This window comes from Talpa europaea (assembly GCF_964194135.1).
Source record: "Talpa europaea genome assembly, chromosome: 2".
NCBI lineage: Eukaryota > Metazoa > Chordata > Mammalia > Eulipotyphla > Talpidae > Talpa > Talpa europaea.
In genome coordinates, this window is record NC_140068.1 from 36,843,527 (window position 1) to 36,860,730 (window position 17,204).

Below are 17,204 nucleotides of genomic sequence, written 5' to 3' on the forward strand. Positions count from 1 at the left end.
AAGAGTAACATTACTATGGGCATGAATCATTTAAAATTAGTTCAGGGTTCACATAAGATTATTTTTCCTAATAGGTACCCGCTGGACTCAGCAAATACTAAGCTTGATTTATTTTGAGAACCGTCGTAATAGAACTGAAAGTATAAATGTGATTATCAGAGTCCCCTACTTCGAACACTGCTTAGAGAAGACTGACTTTTCCAAAACACCCTCCCCTAGGCTCTTTAGTACCCACCTGCCTTATTACTTAGTGCCAAAAGGTCTCAAGAACAAAAAAGCTAAAGTAAGTATCAAAATGACTCACAAAAATATCTTCTTCAATAGTCTCCATCTGTGCTCATGAAAAGTCTTTCAAATGTGATTATTATATTTATATGATATTGTGTTCTTTTCAAAAATATGCAATTATAAGTAGAGACATAAATTGGATCACCACACACATTGTTTGCAGTGTAATGATAAAATATCTAAGGACATATTCTTTAACTTCAGCTCATAAAACCCTATCTTTTCAATGGCTTACAAAGAATTTCTTCTATAATCATAGGTATTTCAGGCATTTTCTAGATAGGCAGTTTGCAGCGAATGTATATGCGACATGACAGTAAGCATTGTTACATGTCTCTGTACATGTTTCTTCTGGTGACAATGTTTCCCTGAAAGCGGAGTTTTCAGGTAAGTATTCAAATTCTTAAGTGATTTTCATTATTACCTATATGTATTGTATGATCAACTTACACTTCATCAAACAGCATATCAAGATGCATTTTTTCTCCCAATCAACACCAATGACTGGATTTTTTCTTTGTTGCCTTGATAGGTAAAAGAAAATCTCTTTCTTGAGTAATTTGCAGCCATTCTGATTTTAATTAGTTTGACCATCATTTTGCATATTTCTTCGCCTTTGAATATCTTTTATGTCCATTGTACATTTTTCCCTGGCTTTTACTTACAGATTTTGAAAAAAATTATACAAGGCAAATATTGTCTCATTTAATATTTACCTTGTTAAACTGTTAAATGCCTTTAATTTATAAGTTGTGTTATTTCTGTTAATGTAAAAGCGGCAATCCTGCATATAATTTAGAGGTAGATATTTACACTTAAGGTATAACCACTCCACACCCACCACCAAAGCACTCATAATCCTCCAGCAGAGTCTATTGTGCCTCCTCCTGCTTTTCATTTCATTCCTTTTCATTTTAATGAAATTCATTTATACTCATTTATTTATACTTATAATTCCAAACCCTTAAAGCTAGTCTATTTATCTTTCCTTCATTGCTTGTAACTCTGTGTCTTGCTGTAAAAGATTTTTTCACCATTAAGATTACGCTAATATTCTCCAGTTTTTTCTAGATACTTTATATATTTGCTTTTTTAATATGAAATTACAAATTCTGTCTGACTGCATGTGATGTGAAATATGTCTATTACATGATATTTGTCAGGGTAATTAGCTAATTGATATAATATTTTTTGTTTAAGCATTTACCTTCATTACTCTTTTGAAGTCTTTTTGTTATACTGAGTTTCCAATGTCCCTCCCTCTGATTTTGCATTTTATTTTCCTTTTTCCCCTTTATCAAACCACCAGTGCCCATGTCCCATGTGCCTCCCTCCTACCACCTCAACCCTTCCCCCTATCCCATGGTAACCATTATTTTTGTTTTGCTGAATTCAATTTTTTATTTTGTGTGTGTGTATCTTTTTCTGATGTTTACATTCCTCAGAGTGGAACCATTCAAAATCTGCCTTTTACTTTTTCTTTGATTTTACTTGGTTTTATTTTTTATCCAAATATTGATAAATCTGTTTAATACATGGCAATTATTTTCTTGTTGGAAATATTATAGCAGGTACGATTGAGCGTTATTAATTTTACATTTTAATGTGTTATTTCTTCCAATTTTTTAATGTTTTTTGGAATTGGTGTGTGTGTGTTTAATTCTGGGACAACCATTTGTATTGCAATATTAGCATCCAACCTCATTCTGTAATTGTGTTTAAGTCTCCTTGGATGTTCACCAAATATGCTATGTTGTCCTTTGTATGTATATTACCTTCTTTTTCTGCATTTCAGTATTTTTATTTTTTATAGCTGTTAACATTAGAAACAGTTTAAATTTTTTTTATCTTGTCCATTTAGTCATTGCTGTATTCCCTACTTTTTTTTTAATGAGATGTATTAATTTTCCCTTTATGTTCTATCCAGGATGCACTTCACTTTAAAACAATAATGCATTTTATTTTCCACTACTTTCCAATGTATGCATTTGGTTTTTTCTAATGCAGTAATTAAAATTTGAAGAAAACCACAAAAATAATACTGATGAAAAATTGTCTCTTGATTTGACCTCTAGTACTTTTAGGATATTTACATTTTTTTTTTCATTTTCATTTTCTTTCCATTTGATTTGGGGGCCACAGAATGAAGAGAAATCTTTTTCTGTTCATTTACTTGACATATTACGTTTTTTTTTTAATTTAGAAAGCTCTAATATCATGAGATTCCAATTTTGCAACCAGGTACATGATATGTCCTCATCCCCCATATATAATGAAATAAAAATCACAATTAACTTAATAATATCCTATTTCTGGCATAAATACTACTGGATTATAATATAATATTTGTTTGGATATAGTGCCAGAAGAGTTTTGATATTTGCTCCATTTTTTTAAAATTTATTTATTTTTATGCATGCAAGAGCTGGGGCACAGGCCAGAGATGGGGGTGGTGAGAGGATTTACCAGAGACAGAGTGGGAAACAGAACAGGCAGACTGATGAAATGCAATGCTGAGGGGAGCAACGGGCGAGATAGGAGAGGTCTGTCGCACCATGTGGGTATCTCCTTGGCCAGCCAGGATCGAACACATGCTGTAGAGGCTGCGGACAGCTTCACAGCGCTGCACTAAACCCCTTGCGCCATCAGCGAGGCCCTGGATGATGAGTCTTTAAAGATGTTACTGAGATGTATGTCTTCTAATGTTTTACCTATATTTCCTTTATATATTTTATAGTTTCAGTCTTGTGTCCAGTTTCTTTATCCATTTTCAGTTAACTTTTGTGCATGGTGAGAGGTGGTGGTCTAGTTTTCCCAGCACCATTTATGGAACAAACTGTCAAAGTTTCATTGCATATGCTTTGCTCCTTTGTCAAAGATTACTTGTCCATATAAGTGTGGCTTTATTTCTGGGCTCTCTATTTGGTTCCATTGGTCTGTGTGTCTATTTTTGTTCCAATACCATATTGTTTTAATTATCATGGCTTTGTAGTATAACATGAAGTTTGGAAGTGTGATACCTCCTTTCTCCTTTGTTTTCATCAGTAGTACTTTGGCTATTCGCTGTTTTTTGTGGCTCCATATGAATTTCATCAGTATTTGTTCTATTTCTTTGAAGAATGTCATTGAGATTTTTATTGGAATAGCATTGAATCTGTAAATCGCTTTGGGTAGGATGACCATTTTAATAATGTTAATTCGTCCAATCCATGAGCAAGGGATGTCTTTCTATTTCTTTGTGTCTTCTTCCATTTCTTTTAACAGTGTTTTATAATTTTCTTCCTATAGGACCTTCACCTCTTTTGTTAGGTTTATTCCCAAGTATTTGATTTTGTTTGTTTGTTTCAATTATAAAAGGGATAGTTTTCTTGATATCTTCTTCTTCAGATAGATGGACTGGGTGTAGGAAGTCTACTGATATTTGTGTGTTGATTTTGTATCCCGCTACTTTCCTGAACTGGCTGATTATTTTGAGTCATTTTTCTGCGGAGTTTTTAGGGTTCTCTATGTATATTATCATATCGTCTGCAAATAGTGATAATTTTACTTCTTTCCCTATTTGGATTCCTTGTATGCCTTTCTCTTGTCTTATTGCTTTTGGCTAGGACTTCCAGTATTATACTGAAGAGCAGTGGTGAGAGAGGACATCCTTGTTTTGTTCCTGATCTTTCTTCAGCATTTCTCTTTTGAGAATAATATTGGCAGTGGGTTTGTAATATATGGGTTTTATCATGTTAAGGTATGTTCCTTTTATCCTGAGAATTACAAGGGCCTTCATCATATATGGATGTTGGACTTTGTCAAATGCTTTCTCAGCATCTATTGATATAATCATATGGTTTTTATTTTTCTTTTTGTTAATGTGCTGGATTACAGTGATCAGTTTTATTATGTTGAAACATCCTTGTGCCCGTGGCATGAATCCCACATGATCATGGTGTATTATCCCTTTGATGCATTGTTAGATTCTGTTGAGGATTTTTGCATCAGTGTTCATTAGGGAGATTGGCCTGTAATTTTCTTTTTTTGTGTTGTCTTTGTTGGGTTTGGTATTAGTGTAATGTTAGCTTTGTAGAACATATTTGGTAGTATTCCTTCTTTTTCAATTTTTTGAAAGAGTTTGTATAGGATAGGCACTAATTCATTGCTGAACGTGTAGTAGAATTCATTTATCAAGCCCTCTGGGCCTGGGCTTTTTTTTGGGGGGGGGGTATTTTGATTACTGCTTCAATTTTGCTGCTTATAATTGACTTGTTTAGGTGCTCTATTTCTTCTTTATCCAGCTTTGGATGATTATATCATTCTAGGAATTTGGCCATCTCTTCTAGATTGTTGAATTTGTTTGCATGTAAGTGTTCAAAGTAATCTCTGATTTTTCTTTGATTTCTACTGAGTCTGTTGTGATTTCTCTTCTTTCATTTATGATCCTATTTATATGTGCTTTCTCACACTTTTATTTTGTGAGCCTGGCTAGAAGTTTGTCTATTTTGTTTATTTTTTCAAAGAACCAACCTTTGGTTTCCTTGATCTTTCGGATTTTTTTTAAATTTCCATTTAGTTTATCTCTGCTTTGATTTTTATTTCCTTTCTTCTACTGGCTGGAGGGCTTTTTGTTGTTCTTTTTCTAGCTCTTTGAGATGTGAGATTAGGTTGTTTCTTTCAGTTCTTTCTTGATGTGCGCCTGTATTGCTATATATTTTGCTCTGTTTTCATTGCTTTTACCAGAGTTCTTTATCTCCTCCAGCAATCTTTTAATCTCCTGCATTTCTTTTCTTTCCTTTCTTAAGGTCTCAATTTCATTCTTAAGTTCAATGATTATTTGTCTAAAATCATTTTTTTCCTTTTCACTTTCTTTCTGCTTTTTAATCATGATGGTCATTAATTCTCTGACAGGCCGAGAAGTTCTCCCATGTCAGTGTTGAGCTCTGGTGACTGTTTTCCTTTTTGTCCTGTGTTTTTCCCCTGCGGGCTTGCTTGGTTATTTATATTTATCCTTGTTCCCGCTCTTTGTTTTCTAATTAGTTCTATGTGTTTGGGCATTGTGCCACCGGTGTTGGTGGGCTTCTCTTTGGAGAACTCCTTCATGGGTGTCGGAAACTGTTTACCAGACCCACTCCAGCACTGTTATGCCAAAACTCTGTTATGCTGTGGCTATGTTGCTGGGCACTGTCTCTTACAGTTCCCTCCCTCTGGATTTCCTCAGTTCCAGCAGGGAATCCGCTAGGTGGTGATTTCGTTCTGGTCACTAGGAGGCGCCAGAGACCTGTACTTGCTGGCCTCTGCTTTTTTCCCCCAATATTTCTCTGAGAAAGGAAGAGGGGAGGGGAGCACCTCAACACAGGCGCTATTGCTCATGCTGGGTCTGTGTCCCTCCCAAGTTCACCCGGTGCTGTGCCCGCAGCTGTGATCCCGCACCCTGGATTCTGCGCTCTAGTTCTCAATTCCGGGGCTCTCAATGCACAACATTGGCTGTCACCCTGTGTGGTGCCCACTCTTAGGGTGCGTCCCAGGCCCCTGATGCGGTGCCCGGCTCTCAGTTCCAGAATGGGGTCTTGCTCAGCGCCTTTTCCCAGTGTCACCCCCATTTGCGTGGCCCACCCCCTCTGATAGCCTGAGGGTGGTTTTGGAATCCCTGGCTTCCAGTTATCAGGAAGTTGGTGATTTTGTTCTGATCACCAGGGACCAGAGCTCTTTCCTAATATCCTTCTAGAACCGTGCTTCTCCCCGTGGGTCTCCAGGGAACAGAGTGGCATGCTGTGCCTCAGTGGCAGGGGAGTGTGGTCTGCCCTGAGCCCCAGCATCGTGGGGCTCCCACGCCCTGAATTTCGTGCCCCGTTTCTCAGTTCTGAAGCCCTCAGAGCCAGGCCCTTGGCGGTAGCCCCGTTCAGTGCCCACAGAAATGGCGCCTTTTGCACCCCACTCCCTTCCCGGGTGCCTGGTTTGATCACCCAGGGAGGGTCACTCGCCTCAGTGACTGCTCCCCGCATGTCTCCCTGTAGAGGCAGATGGCACAGAGCAGGATTTCTATGATGGAGCAGACGGGGTAAAGGGGAGTCCAGAGCCCTGGTGGCTTTCTCAGGCTTTCTTGAGCTTTTACATGCAGTGCAGCAACCAGGCAGGCGCACAGCGCAGGGGTGTGGGGCGGGCACGAGGCCAGCAGGCCGCCAAGCCCCTGCCAGTCTGGGCTCTGGGCTCCCCTGGGTTCTCTCTGCCCTCGTCTCTCTCCCGCGTCTCTCCTGCCTCTGCTTCTCTGGCCAGTATCTCAAGGCCACAGTCCTGGCCGCAGAGTAACCAGCTCAGCTACAAGGACGTCACAACATGCAGGCGCCCCTTCAGGCAGGGCAATCTAATGGGGCAGAAAAGCCTGAAAACCCTTTTCGCAAAGCTCCCCTCGATCCTGGTCACCGGGGCAGGACCTGGGCAGCCTCCCTCGCGAGGGCTTTTCTAGGTGGCCCTGGGCTGTTTGCGGGTCTCCCCGCCCCCAGGCCTCAACTCCCCTTAATGCCCCAGAGCCCTTCGCTCACCTCCATGGGTTCCCGTCGCGGGGTGCGGTGTCTTTCCCCTCGCTGTCCCGCTGGAGCTCCGGTTTCTGCTTGTGTTTTGTATTTGTTTTTATTTTTATTTTTTCCTCCTTTCTGTCCTCAGGGCGCCGGCTTTGGGGGTCCGGGAAGACAGCAGGTTCTGAGCTTTCCTCTTTTCGTCCTCTCCTGTGGCCACTTTCCTCTTTGGGCAGGTTGCCCTCCTGGCCCCATCATCTTGTGGGGCCGGTTCTCAGGGACCTGCCGCTTTTCCGCCCTGTTACCTGTTTTTACAGGAGAACTTTCTGCAGCGTTTCTTCGCCGCCACATTGCTCCTGACCCAGTTGTTGGTTGTCTTTAATTTCTCCTGTCAGACTTTAATTTTTATCAATCTGGTCATTAGAGAATGATATCTCAAACTGATCTTAATTTATGTTCTCTAGTAATTAATGAGATTAAGCAATTGTTGATACCTTTTTGCCAATAATTATTTTTTATTCATTGAAATATTGTACCTTTGCATAAATTCTTATTAGATTTATTTATGATTAGTTTCATGTGTATTTGGGTCATTAATTATTGGTCATAGGTGCTCCTTCTGTAAAATTTTGTTGTTTCTCCGTAACCTTATGGTTTATTTTGATTAGGAACATCCTTTTAATTGAATGTAACCCTATTAATCAACTATTATTTTATATAAATTCTTTCTTATTTACATATTTCTTCACAAAAATATGACTGAAAATATATCCTTTGAATTTTTAAAATCAAGGTGTACCTTTCATATTTAAATCCTCTTGTTAATTATTTGCATGTATGGTGTGAGGTAGAAATACATTTTCAGTTTTCTTCTATGTAGACAATTATCTCTTCCAATATCAGGTGTGAGTGGTTTTTCCCTTATTTATTAATCCCTTTGCCTCGTTGACTGTTTCCCTAATATCACTTAATGCCTACGTATGGTATGGTAAATTGGAACTGTCTATATGAAAGATAATGTTCAATAGTAAATAGCCTTACGAATAAATTTTTAAGTACTAGGAATTTGAACACTATGCTAGCTTTTGTGAATTATCATGTGAATATATTTTTTTGTTACAACAGTCTTAGTACTGGCAAAAATTTGAGAACCACTAAAATTTCCATGAGTAGTAGACTGCATAGAGTAGATTGTGAATAGTTATATGAGATAAGTTATCATACATTCATATAATACAATATCATTATGTGTTAAAAAAAACCTGACTGTATAATCAATAATTACTGAAATAACTTTGCTTTTTTCTGTAGATTATTTACATTTACAGAAACCCCAAAGATATTTTGATCTCATATTATCATTTTTCAAATTGGGTGACCGCATTTGAACCCTCAGAAAACATAGATTGCTTCATGGAAAAATTCCTTAATGGAAAAGGTAACTGAATTTAGTCAGTCAGCAACATGTTTATGAGACAATGTACCATTTAGTTACATTCTCTAATTAGGAAACATGTCTCAGACACTGGAGAAGGAATGATAAAAGGCAGAATGCATATGGTCCTGTCATGTATCACCCTTTGCTCTTATGATTTTCACCAGGCCCACTTTGCAATGTCAAGGTTACAAAGACATATTGTTTAGGACATGCTGTAGCAGATCATAAGAGAATGAACAACCATCTACCTAGCAAAAAGTTTAGATCCCAAATTAGGTCCATGTTTTCCAGAACAGCAGATATCCAGGGTGGGCTTACATTTTGTCTTCTGCGATGGCATTATATGGCAAGCTGTGATGTGTCCACCACAGAGGAGGATAAATTTTAACTCCAGAGACATTTTAGGTGACACATTACTAAGGTGATTATTTTTCATTTTGGGCCTTTAATTTTCTTTTTTTATATTTATTTTCTTTTTTAAAAGATTTATTTATGCAAGAAATGGAGTATAGGCCAGAGATGTGGGGGTGAGGTTTCACTAGAGACAGATTGGGGAACAGAACAGGCAGATTGACTGAAATACATGACTTAGGGGAGCAGCAGGTGAGTCAGGAGTGGTCTGCTGCCCAATGTAGCTCCCTGGTCGAGGATGGAATTCATTCTGCAGTGACTGTGGATAGCTTTCTAGGTTGTGTCTTCACCTCTTGCGCCCCAGGCAAGCTCTGGCCTTTAATTTTCAAAGCTTGATTTTACAGTACTATCTAAAAGTAAGCTCTAGAATTAAAACAAAGTACAAAGAAAAAATAGAGAATAATGGGGAAAATAAAGATATGTGAAGAAAAGGAATGGGCTTACCGAAAAGAAATGACAAAATTAGATCTTTTGTCTTCTGATTTTGCATTGCCACATTCTGATGGACAGAGACAGTTCAAAACTGGTTTCTATTTAAATCGTGCAATAGTTCCCTTAAAACACCATTTTAAAAAGGCAGCAGAGATGGCTAACGAGATCGTTTTTTCCAGGAGAGAAAAGAAAGAGTATAGATTGTTGTTAAATAATTGTAACATATTTGCCTTGTTATTACTCCCCCTCCCAACCTCCTAGTGGTAGGAAGTCTTTGGTTTGATCACATCCGAGGCTGGTATGAGCACAGACATGATTTCAATATTCTCTTCATGATGTATGAGGAGATGAAGAAGGTAAGAGGAGAAGGTTTGTTTCTATACAGTATTTCTTTGAAACCCTTTCTTATCTTACTTTCAGTTACCCACAATCTCCTATTCACTTTCATACCTAATCAAAACTTCATTTTGGGTTTCTCATTTCTTGCCCATCCCTTAATCATTGTTTTTCCTTAGGACTCTCTTGTCATTGTACAGTCATGTTTTGTGATTCATCCTTAAAGAAACATCTGGAGCAATGAAGACAATCTCAAATGTCTAAGATAGCTGTAGCTTATAAGAAAAGGGATGACATGGCGCTTGGGTGACACGGCCACCAGTATAAGAAAATTGTGTGCGCTGTGAACCCAATTCTTCCTGAGTATTAAAGAGAGTCTTGAACACAGATTTCAGGTGAAATCACATAATGATTACATGTTCACATCCAGTCAAAAGTGTCTTAGCAAACTGTATACAGCAAATATTTAGACTTCACTGTTGTACTCTCTCGATTGATATGTTGATTTGCAGTACATAATTTACTCATGGAAAATTTTGAAAACCTGATATGATTGGGACTAATCATGAGAAAAAAGTCATTGAATCCCATACCATAGAGCTTAAATCACACAGGGAAGATAGGTATTATAAGCAAATCTATATAACTAGGAACTATTTTAATTGTGTAAATTTTGCAACTATGATATCTAGATAGATAGAATAAGAGGATCTGCTCTGTCAAAAGTGATAGGCAACTTTTCTGAAAAATTGCTACATGAAAACTGCCAAATAATATATATGAGTAAACAAATGTAAATGAGGAGAAAGCGAATTGTAAGTCAAGGAAAGAATGCAAATCCCTCTAACAGTGAAGGGCATCACACCTTAGGAAAGCTAAGGGCAAATGTTAAAGAGCATGGTAGAAGTGAGGAAAGATTAAGATTGAAATGAGCCACACTGTGCAAGTCTGCAGATTATGTTAATATAGAGATTTTTGGGCCTCCCCAGGTGTTTCAAGGGGATAAGCACAGCTCTGTGAAGCTGTCCCCAGCCTCTGTAGCATGAGTTCGATCCCGGCCAGCCAGGGAACTACCAACATGGCTCAGCAGACTTCTGTCTTGCCCACTCTACTACTCCCCTCAGCTGTGTATTTCAGTTAGTCTGCCTGTTCTGTTCCCCACTCTGGTGAATCCTCTCACGCCCTGCACCTCTGGCCTGTACCCTCGTTCTTGCATGCAAAAATATGTCTTTAAAAAATAGAAATTTCCTTAATTATAAGCATTTTATGAGTTATGAGGAGAGCAATGTGACAGAAGTAGTCCCTTTAGAATATCATTGCCTTTAGTGAGTTCAAAAGTTAATATGGCAAGGCAGAGGCAGACCAGCGAAAATCACGGTATTTTAAACAAGGACGGTGTCATTGGGTCGGCAAGAATACATGGTTTTTCATATGTTTATGAGGCAAAAAGGAAGGGGATTACATATCAGAAAAATGAAAAAGAGAGAGGTATCAGCATGATTTCTGTGTTTCTCTTCATATACCTCTCCATAAATTGGTATCTTTCATGACGGTGTTTAGGGAACACTGAAACAGAGTGAGACAATAATGAGATAGGTTTTGATATATGGAGTTTAACATGTTTAGAAGCATCCAATTGAAGATATGTGGAAATGTATGCTATATATGTATATGTATATATACACATGTGTGTACATATGCATGTGTATATGTATACACATATGTATATAGCATACATATTTGGAGTTCATTAAATATATACATATACACATATGTATATGTGTAAACATATACATATGTATATGTATATAAATAATTTCAATTTGGGTATTCTCTTTATATACAGTATAACTGAAACTTTGTCCATTAAATCTACTGACAGTATCTAGCATAGTAAGCCAAACTGGAGTGGATTAGGGAATAAATGCAATACAAATACAGTAGTGATGATTTGGAGGGGAGAGCAAGGCTTAATACTGGGAAAGGCATGTGTTTTGGTAGGGCTTCAGAGGTCCGGCAATGTTCACTTTGATGTCTATGTTGACATCATGAGTGTTCATTCACTTCATAATTGAATACACTGCATACTTGTTTCATGCCTTTTCTGCATGTGTGTTAATTTGAAAATATCTTAGGAATTTTCTTAAAGATTTATTTATTTATGCATACAAGAGCTGGGGTACAGGCCAGAGGTGTGGGAGTGAGACAGAGTGGCGAACAGAGACAGAGTGGGGAACAGAACAGGCAGATTGACCAAAGTACGCTGCTAAGGTGGGCAGCGGGCAAGACAGAAGAGGTCTGCTGAGCCATGTGGGTAGCTAGCTCCCTGTCCAGCCTGGGATTGAACTTGTGCTGAGAGGCTAGGGATAGCTTCACGGTGCTGTGCTCAACCCCTTGCACCACCAGGGAGTCCCTATACTTCTGTATCTTTTCTCTTAATATCTAATAGCTTTTGAGTATATGTGTTCGTGTTCTTAAATATAATGAGTGTATGATCACTATTCAATGTAAAATTATTTCTAGAATTAATTTGATAACTGGGGTCATGATTTTACTTCACAATCACAAACTCCTCAACGGGCTAGTATCACCTACAGGGTAAGTACTAACATAGTTGGCAAGCCAGACAAAGCCCTTTTGTATTCAACCTGCCTCTCCAGGTATTTTCTTTGTGACTGTCAAGTATCAGGCACACTGACTTACAGCTTTCATTGACTATGGACAGCATTTCAAGTTACTGTTGTTTGGAATTTAACCCTGAGGAGGGAATTCTTATGTTTTCTCAGAAACATTTCTTACCTTCCTTCTGAATAGGAAGAAATCATTTTTCTTCTTGAAAATTGCTCTCACTGCTACAAGATACTATTAATGTCCCTTTTCTTTGAGCTCTCATTGTACATAGTGAGTTTGTCTCCAGTTTTCAACACCTCCATGCATTTATTGTGCTAAAATATCATAACAAAATTTGTAATTTTAACAACTTTAAGAATACTGTTTTGTGGCACCAACAATATTCATACTGATGTGCATCATACCCCATCCATCTGCAGAAATTGTTTCATGTTGCAAAGCAGTAACTTTTTACCCCCCAAAATTAACTCCTTCCAGCTGCTGGCCGCCATCATTCTATTTCCTGTTGCTATGACTATGACTATGCAGAGGCTCATATCAGTATAATGATTGATTTTTTTCCATTTACACTGACATACTTAAGTTAACATTTTGTTGTCAAGATTCATCCACGCTGTAGCATATGTGAAAATTTCCACCCTCTGAAGGACTGAGTGCTACTCTATAGCATCTAAATATCACATTTTACTGAACCACTCATGTGTGGATAGGCCACATAGATGGCTTCCATTTTGGCAAATCACAAACATTCCTGCTATGAAGGTGAGTGTACAAACACCATTTTGAATCCTTCTTTTCAATTCTTGAACAGAATTCTTCAATTCTAATATCCACAATAGGATTTGAAATTCATATAGTAATAATTTTTTTTTTTTTTTATTTTTTGAGGGGTCCTAAACTAGTACAGGAGTTTCTATAGAGACTGCGCTATCTTACATTCTCAGTGATAGTGCAAAATGGTTTCTGTTTCTCTACAACTTCTTCAATTTTTGTATTTTCTGCTTTTTGTTTGACTCCTTTACAAAGCATATTAGAGCATAAAAATACACATGGCAGACTTGCAAAGGACAGAGCCTTCATGCCCTCTCCAGTGTTAGTAAGTGCCAGGCAATAGTCAATACTTTATTCTAAAATAGGCTTAGCATCTGATATTTCATCTAACTGTAGGCCACTGTGAGTTTCCTGAGGAATTTTAGTAGGTTGAGTCAAAATATCATGTTGGTACATTTGGTGAATTAAATGCTTTTTCAACTTAAAATTTTTCAATTTATTACGGGTTTCTCATCATGACCTCTTTGTTAAGTCAACAGAGACTTATACCTGTTTTGTTCTTCCAATGAAATTGTGAACTCTTAACAAACACATATTATTCTCTTAAATTTCTTAAGCACATTTTCTAAAACACCTAGGACATTATTAAAGGACTGGCTGAAGGAATGATGATGAATTGTCTTTATAAAATCAAGGGATAGGGAGTTCTAAGAAAAAGACAATAAAAGCACACACTTTTAGAAAGATTAATGTATCCTTGTCACACTTGAGATGTAAAATATCTTCAGTTTTCCAAAATGTGATACAGATATTTGGTTGTAGCTCATATATTTATTATCTATTGAATAGGTTCTTACAATTCTTTCAGGATCTCAGAAGTTCTGTGCGAAAAATCTGCAGATTCGTTGAGAAAGAGCTGAGTGAAGAAGACATAGACACTATTGTGGAACAGTCTACATTTGAAACCATGAAGACTGATCCACTAGTAAATGATGAACAAGTATTAGGACCCGTCGTTCCAACCAGAACAGAGGGAAGTTTCCTGCGCAAAGGTGATGCTCTGGTTTATAGAAGCAGAAATGTTGAAATTTCACTTGCACCCTTGGCCACCACACTAAACAAGGAGTGGTTCCCACACACCTCTCCAAGTACTGCCAGTTGGGCCCTAGAGACAAAGATCCTAACCATATGTGGTCCTGAAAAGTATCACCGGAAACTGAAACAGGACTTCAGTACACAGTCTCAAACTGGAATCTGACAAATAAATAGTAGTTTCCCAACATATAACCCACATGATCCTACACGTTAAAATCTGCCAAGAGGAATTACCTGCAGACAATGGATATATATGACCAGGAGGATGTCAAAATTCCCTAGACTACTGCAGAAATTTATTTCATATGTATTTCGTGTGGGGGAGGCCATTTGGCCTATTATTTCCTCAAGTGTCAAACTTCCTCAGTGTGATGAGCTGATTGATATCTCATAACCTATTCTTTTATGAATTTTATTATTCAACAGTATGCAATTAATTTTCATTGTGCTTTTGTAATTTATGAGTGGTTAAGAATATATGTTGCTGGGCCTCCCTGGTGGCGCAAGGGGTTAAGCACAGCACTGTAAAGCATCCGCAGCCTCTGCAGCACGAGTTCAATCCCTAGCCAGGGAGCAGCCCACATGGTGCAGCAGAACTCTCCTATCTTGCCTGCTCCTCCCCTCAGCAGTGTATTTCAGCCAGTCTGCCTGTTCTGTTCCCCACTCTGTCTCTGGTGATTCTTCTCACGCCAACACATCTGGCCTGTACCCCAGCTCTTGTATGCATAAATAAATCTTAAAAAAAAAAGACTATATGTTGCTCCTAAAGCTCCTAAAGAATGAAAGTTTTAAACGTTTAATGCACATTATTCTGCAGGAAACATAAACTGTATTTTTGTTTTATTCATTATTTATTTAATATAGTGAGAAAATTTATGATGATGTGCCCTGGTTAATTCTTAATTGTGTGTGAAGATCTTGTTGAAATTTCTCTAGATATCAACATTTTTAAAAAGCAGTGTTCCTTCTTTTGTTCTATTTTTATCCCATTCATTTCTTAGTGCTCAACAATATCAGCTTTTACGCACTTCTCATAGAGCTTGCTAACTGTTCCAAATGCCAGTAATAATGTTCACACAAGAAACTCTTATTGGGCCTCCCCGGTGGCGCAGCGGTTGAGCGTTGGGTTGCGAAGCTGCTCGTGGCCTGAAGCTGCCCGTGGCCTCTGCGGCGCCGGTTCGATCCCCGGCTGCTCCCCGGCCACCGGAGGAGGGTCCCACATGGTGCGCAGACCTCTCCTGCCGCCCGCTGCTCCCCTCAGCAGTGTGCTTCGGTCCTTCTGCCTGCTCTGGCTCTGGTGAATTCTCTCACCCTCCCGCGCTTCTGACTGTACCCAGTGCATGTATAAACAAAACAAACAAATAAATAAGACATGCCTCTATTAAAAAAAAAAAAACTCTTATTATTGAAGATGCCAAATTGTTTCTCTCCATTTAAAATTTTGGTTCTATGTTGGTTGCAAATATCTGTCATTCCAATCTGCAGCAAAGACAGATCTTGTCACCTTCTGGGACATTTACTTCATTACTTGAAAATCCGTTCTTCTTTTCACATTTTAAAACTGAAGTAATACTTGCCTTTTGCATTTTTTTTGAAAATTCTATTACATGACAGTGGTAATTTGCCCATTATGATCTTTGGAATTTTGTAAGATGTATTTAAACGTAAGAATTGTTCCATAGGTGGTGATTTTGCTTTTCCTGATAAGATTAAAATAGATGCAGTGTTTGGTAGAAGACTAACCCATAGGGAGTTGAATATAACTATGTTCCCTGTTACTGCATTCCTCAGTTTGTTTCTTAGCTCATGTATGTGTGAGCAAAAACAAAGTTTCCAACCCATGAAGAACTAATGGTAATTTAGCTTGAATTGCAGAAGAAATTAAAAGGATTGAAGGAAACTTTTGTCCTGATAATGCTGCTTCTCACAGAGGTGTTGTTCATGTGCTTTTTCCCACTAGGTACCATTGGAGACTGGAAAACTCACTTAACTGTGGAACAAAATGAAAGATTTGACAGAATATTCAAAAGTAGGATGAAAGATTTCCCCTTGAACTTTATCTGGGATATGAATGAAAACTAGAATCAGTGCAAAAGAAGTTCATTCAATCAGCTAATACAGAGTGTATTTTAATATACAGATTCATTTGTGCTTCTCTTGCAATCTTAACTATAAATGATCGGTGTTTAAAATGTGATGAAGGGCCTCCCTGGTGGTGCAAAGGGGTTAAGAACCGCACTATGAAGCAATCCACAGCCTCTGCAGCACAGAGTCAGATCCCAGGCCAGACAGGGAGCAATCCACATAGCACAGCAGACCTCTAATGTCTCACCTGCTGCTTCCCTCAGCATTGTGCTTTGGTTAATCTGCCTGTTCTGTTCCCTGCTCTGTCTTTGGTGAATCCTCTTACTCCCCGCATCTCTGGCCTATACACTAGCTCAGTATGCATAAATAAATCGATCTTAAAAAAACAAAATAAAATAAAAATAATATAATGTGATGAAAGTAGATGTGATGAATTTGATGAACACTAAAAAAACAGAAATTTCAAAATTTAAATTATTTCTGGATTGTCTGCATAGGTAGCCTGCAATAAAAGGGGAAAACAGAAAGTATTGTGCATGGTTTGTAAATGTCTTGAGTTTCCTTTTCTGTGTATTTTACATTATTTACACTTTAAAAGTTGGGCGCAATCTCGTTAAGATTATTTTGTTTCTAGAGTTAATATTTAATTTTTTTCTTTTAAAATCAATGTCAATATTGAAATAAAATGAAGATTGCATGTGTGAACATATATGTTTAATAGTTTATTAGGTCACAATGTTGCATTAGAGAACAAAGGATCAAAACAAAATCATTTATTTAGGTCACTAACTTAACAATCTGCATGAAAAAAAGATTTACACATAATGTCACTTTTAAACTAATTCTAAATATATTTAATAGCAAAGCATCTAACTAAAATAATTTGCTATAACTGGAAAAATATAAGTGAATCTCTTTGTAATTCTAAAATGGAGGAAAACTTCTAAAGCATAAGTAAACAGAAGTACCATAAAAGATAAAAGTTAGAAAACTGAGAATTATAAAAATATCAATGCACCAACTCCATAACAGCCAACAAAAGGAAGCAACCCAAGGTCTATGTACAGTAAAATAGGTAATATACAAGAAAACACCATGTGTCAGTAAGGATATATGAATTATAATTACCTGGATATCTTCTATGAATCGCAGAAACATAATACTCCGTGGGAAAAACGGCAACTCTTACTGTATGACATCACATACAATTCAAAAACAGG

General features: G+C 37.7%; 1 protein-coding gene across 1 annotated transcript in view; it reads left to right on the forward strand.

Moving 5' to 3' along the window:
- Positions 1 to 15,981, forward strand: part of LOC311186970 (amine sulfotransferase-like) — a gene marked incomplete at both ends in the record, with an annotated part of 63,555 nt that extends 47,574 nt beyond the window's left edge. The window contains 5 exons of the mRNA XM_084258172.1: positions 75 to 283; positions 8,097 to 8,223; positions 9,328 to 9,422; positions 13,673 to 13,856; positions 15,860 to 15,981. Of these exons, the coding sequence (XP_084114298.1) occupies positions 75 to 283; positions 8,097 to 8,223; positions 9,328 to 9,422; positions 13,673 to 13,856; positions 15,860 to 15,981 (737 nt within the window). The remainder of the gene's footprint in view (positions 1 to 74; positions 284 to 8,096; positions 8,224 to 9,327; positions 9,423 to 13,672; positions 13,857 to 15,859) is intronic.
- Between the last annotated feature and the right edge of the window lie 1,223 nt (positions 15,982 to 17,204).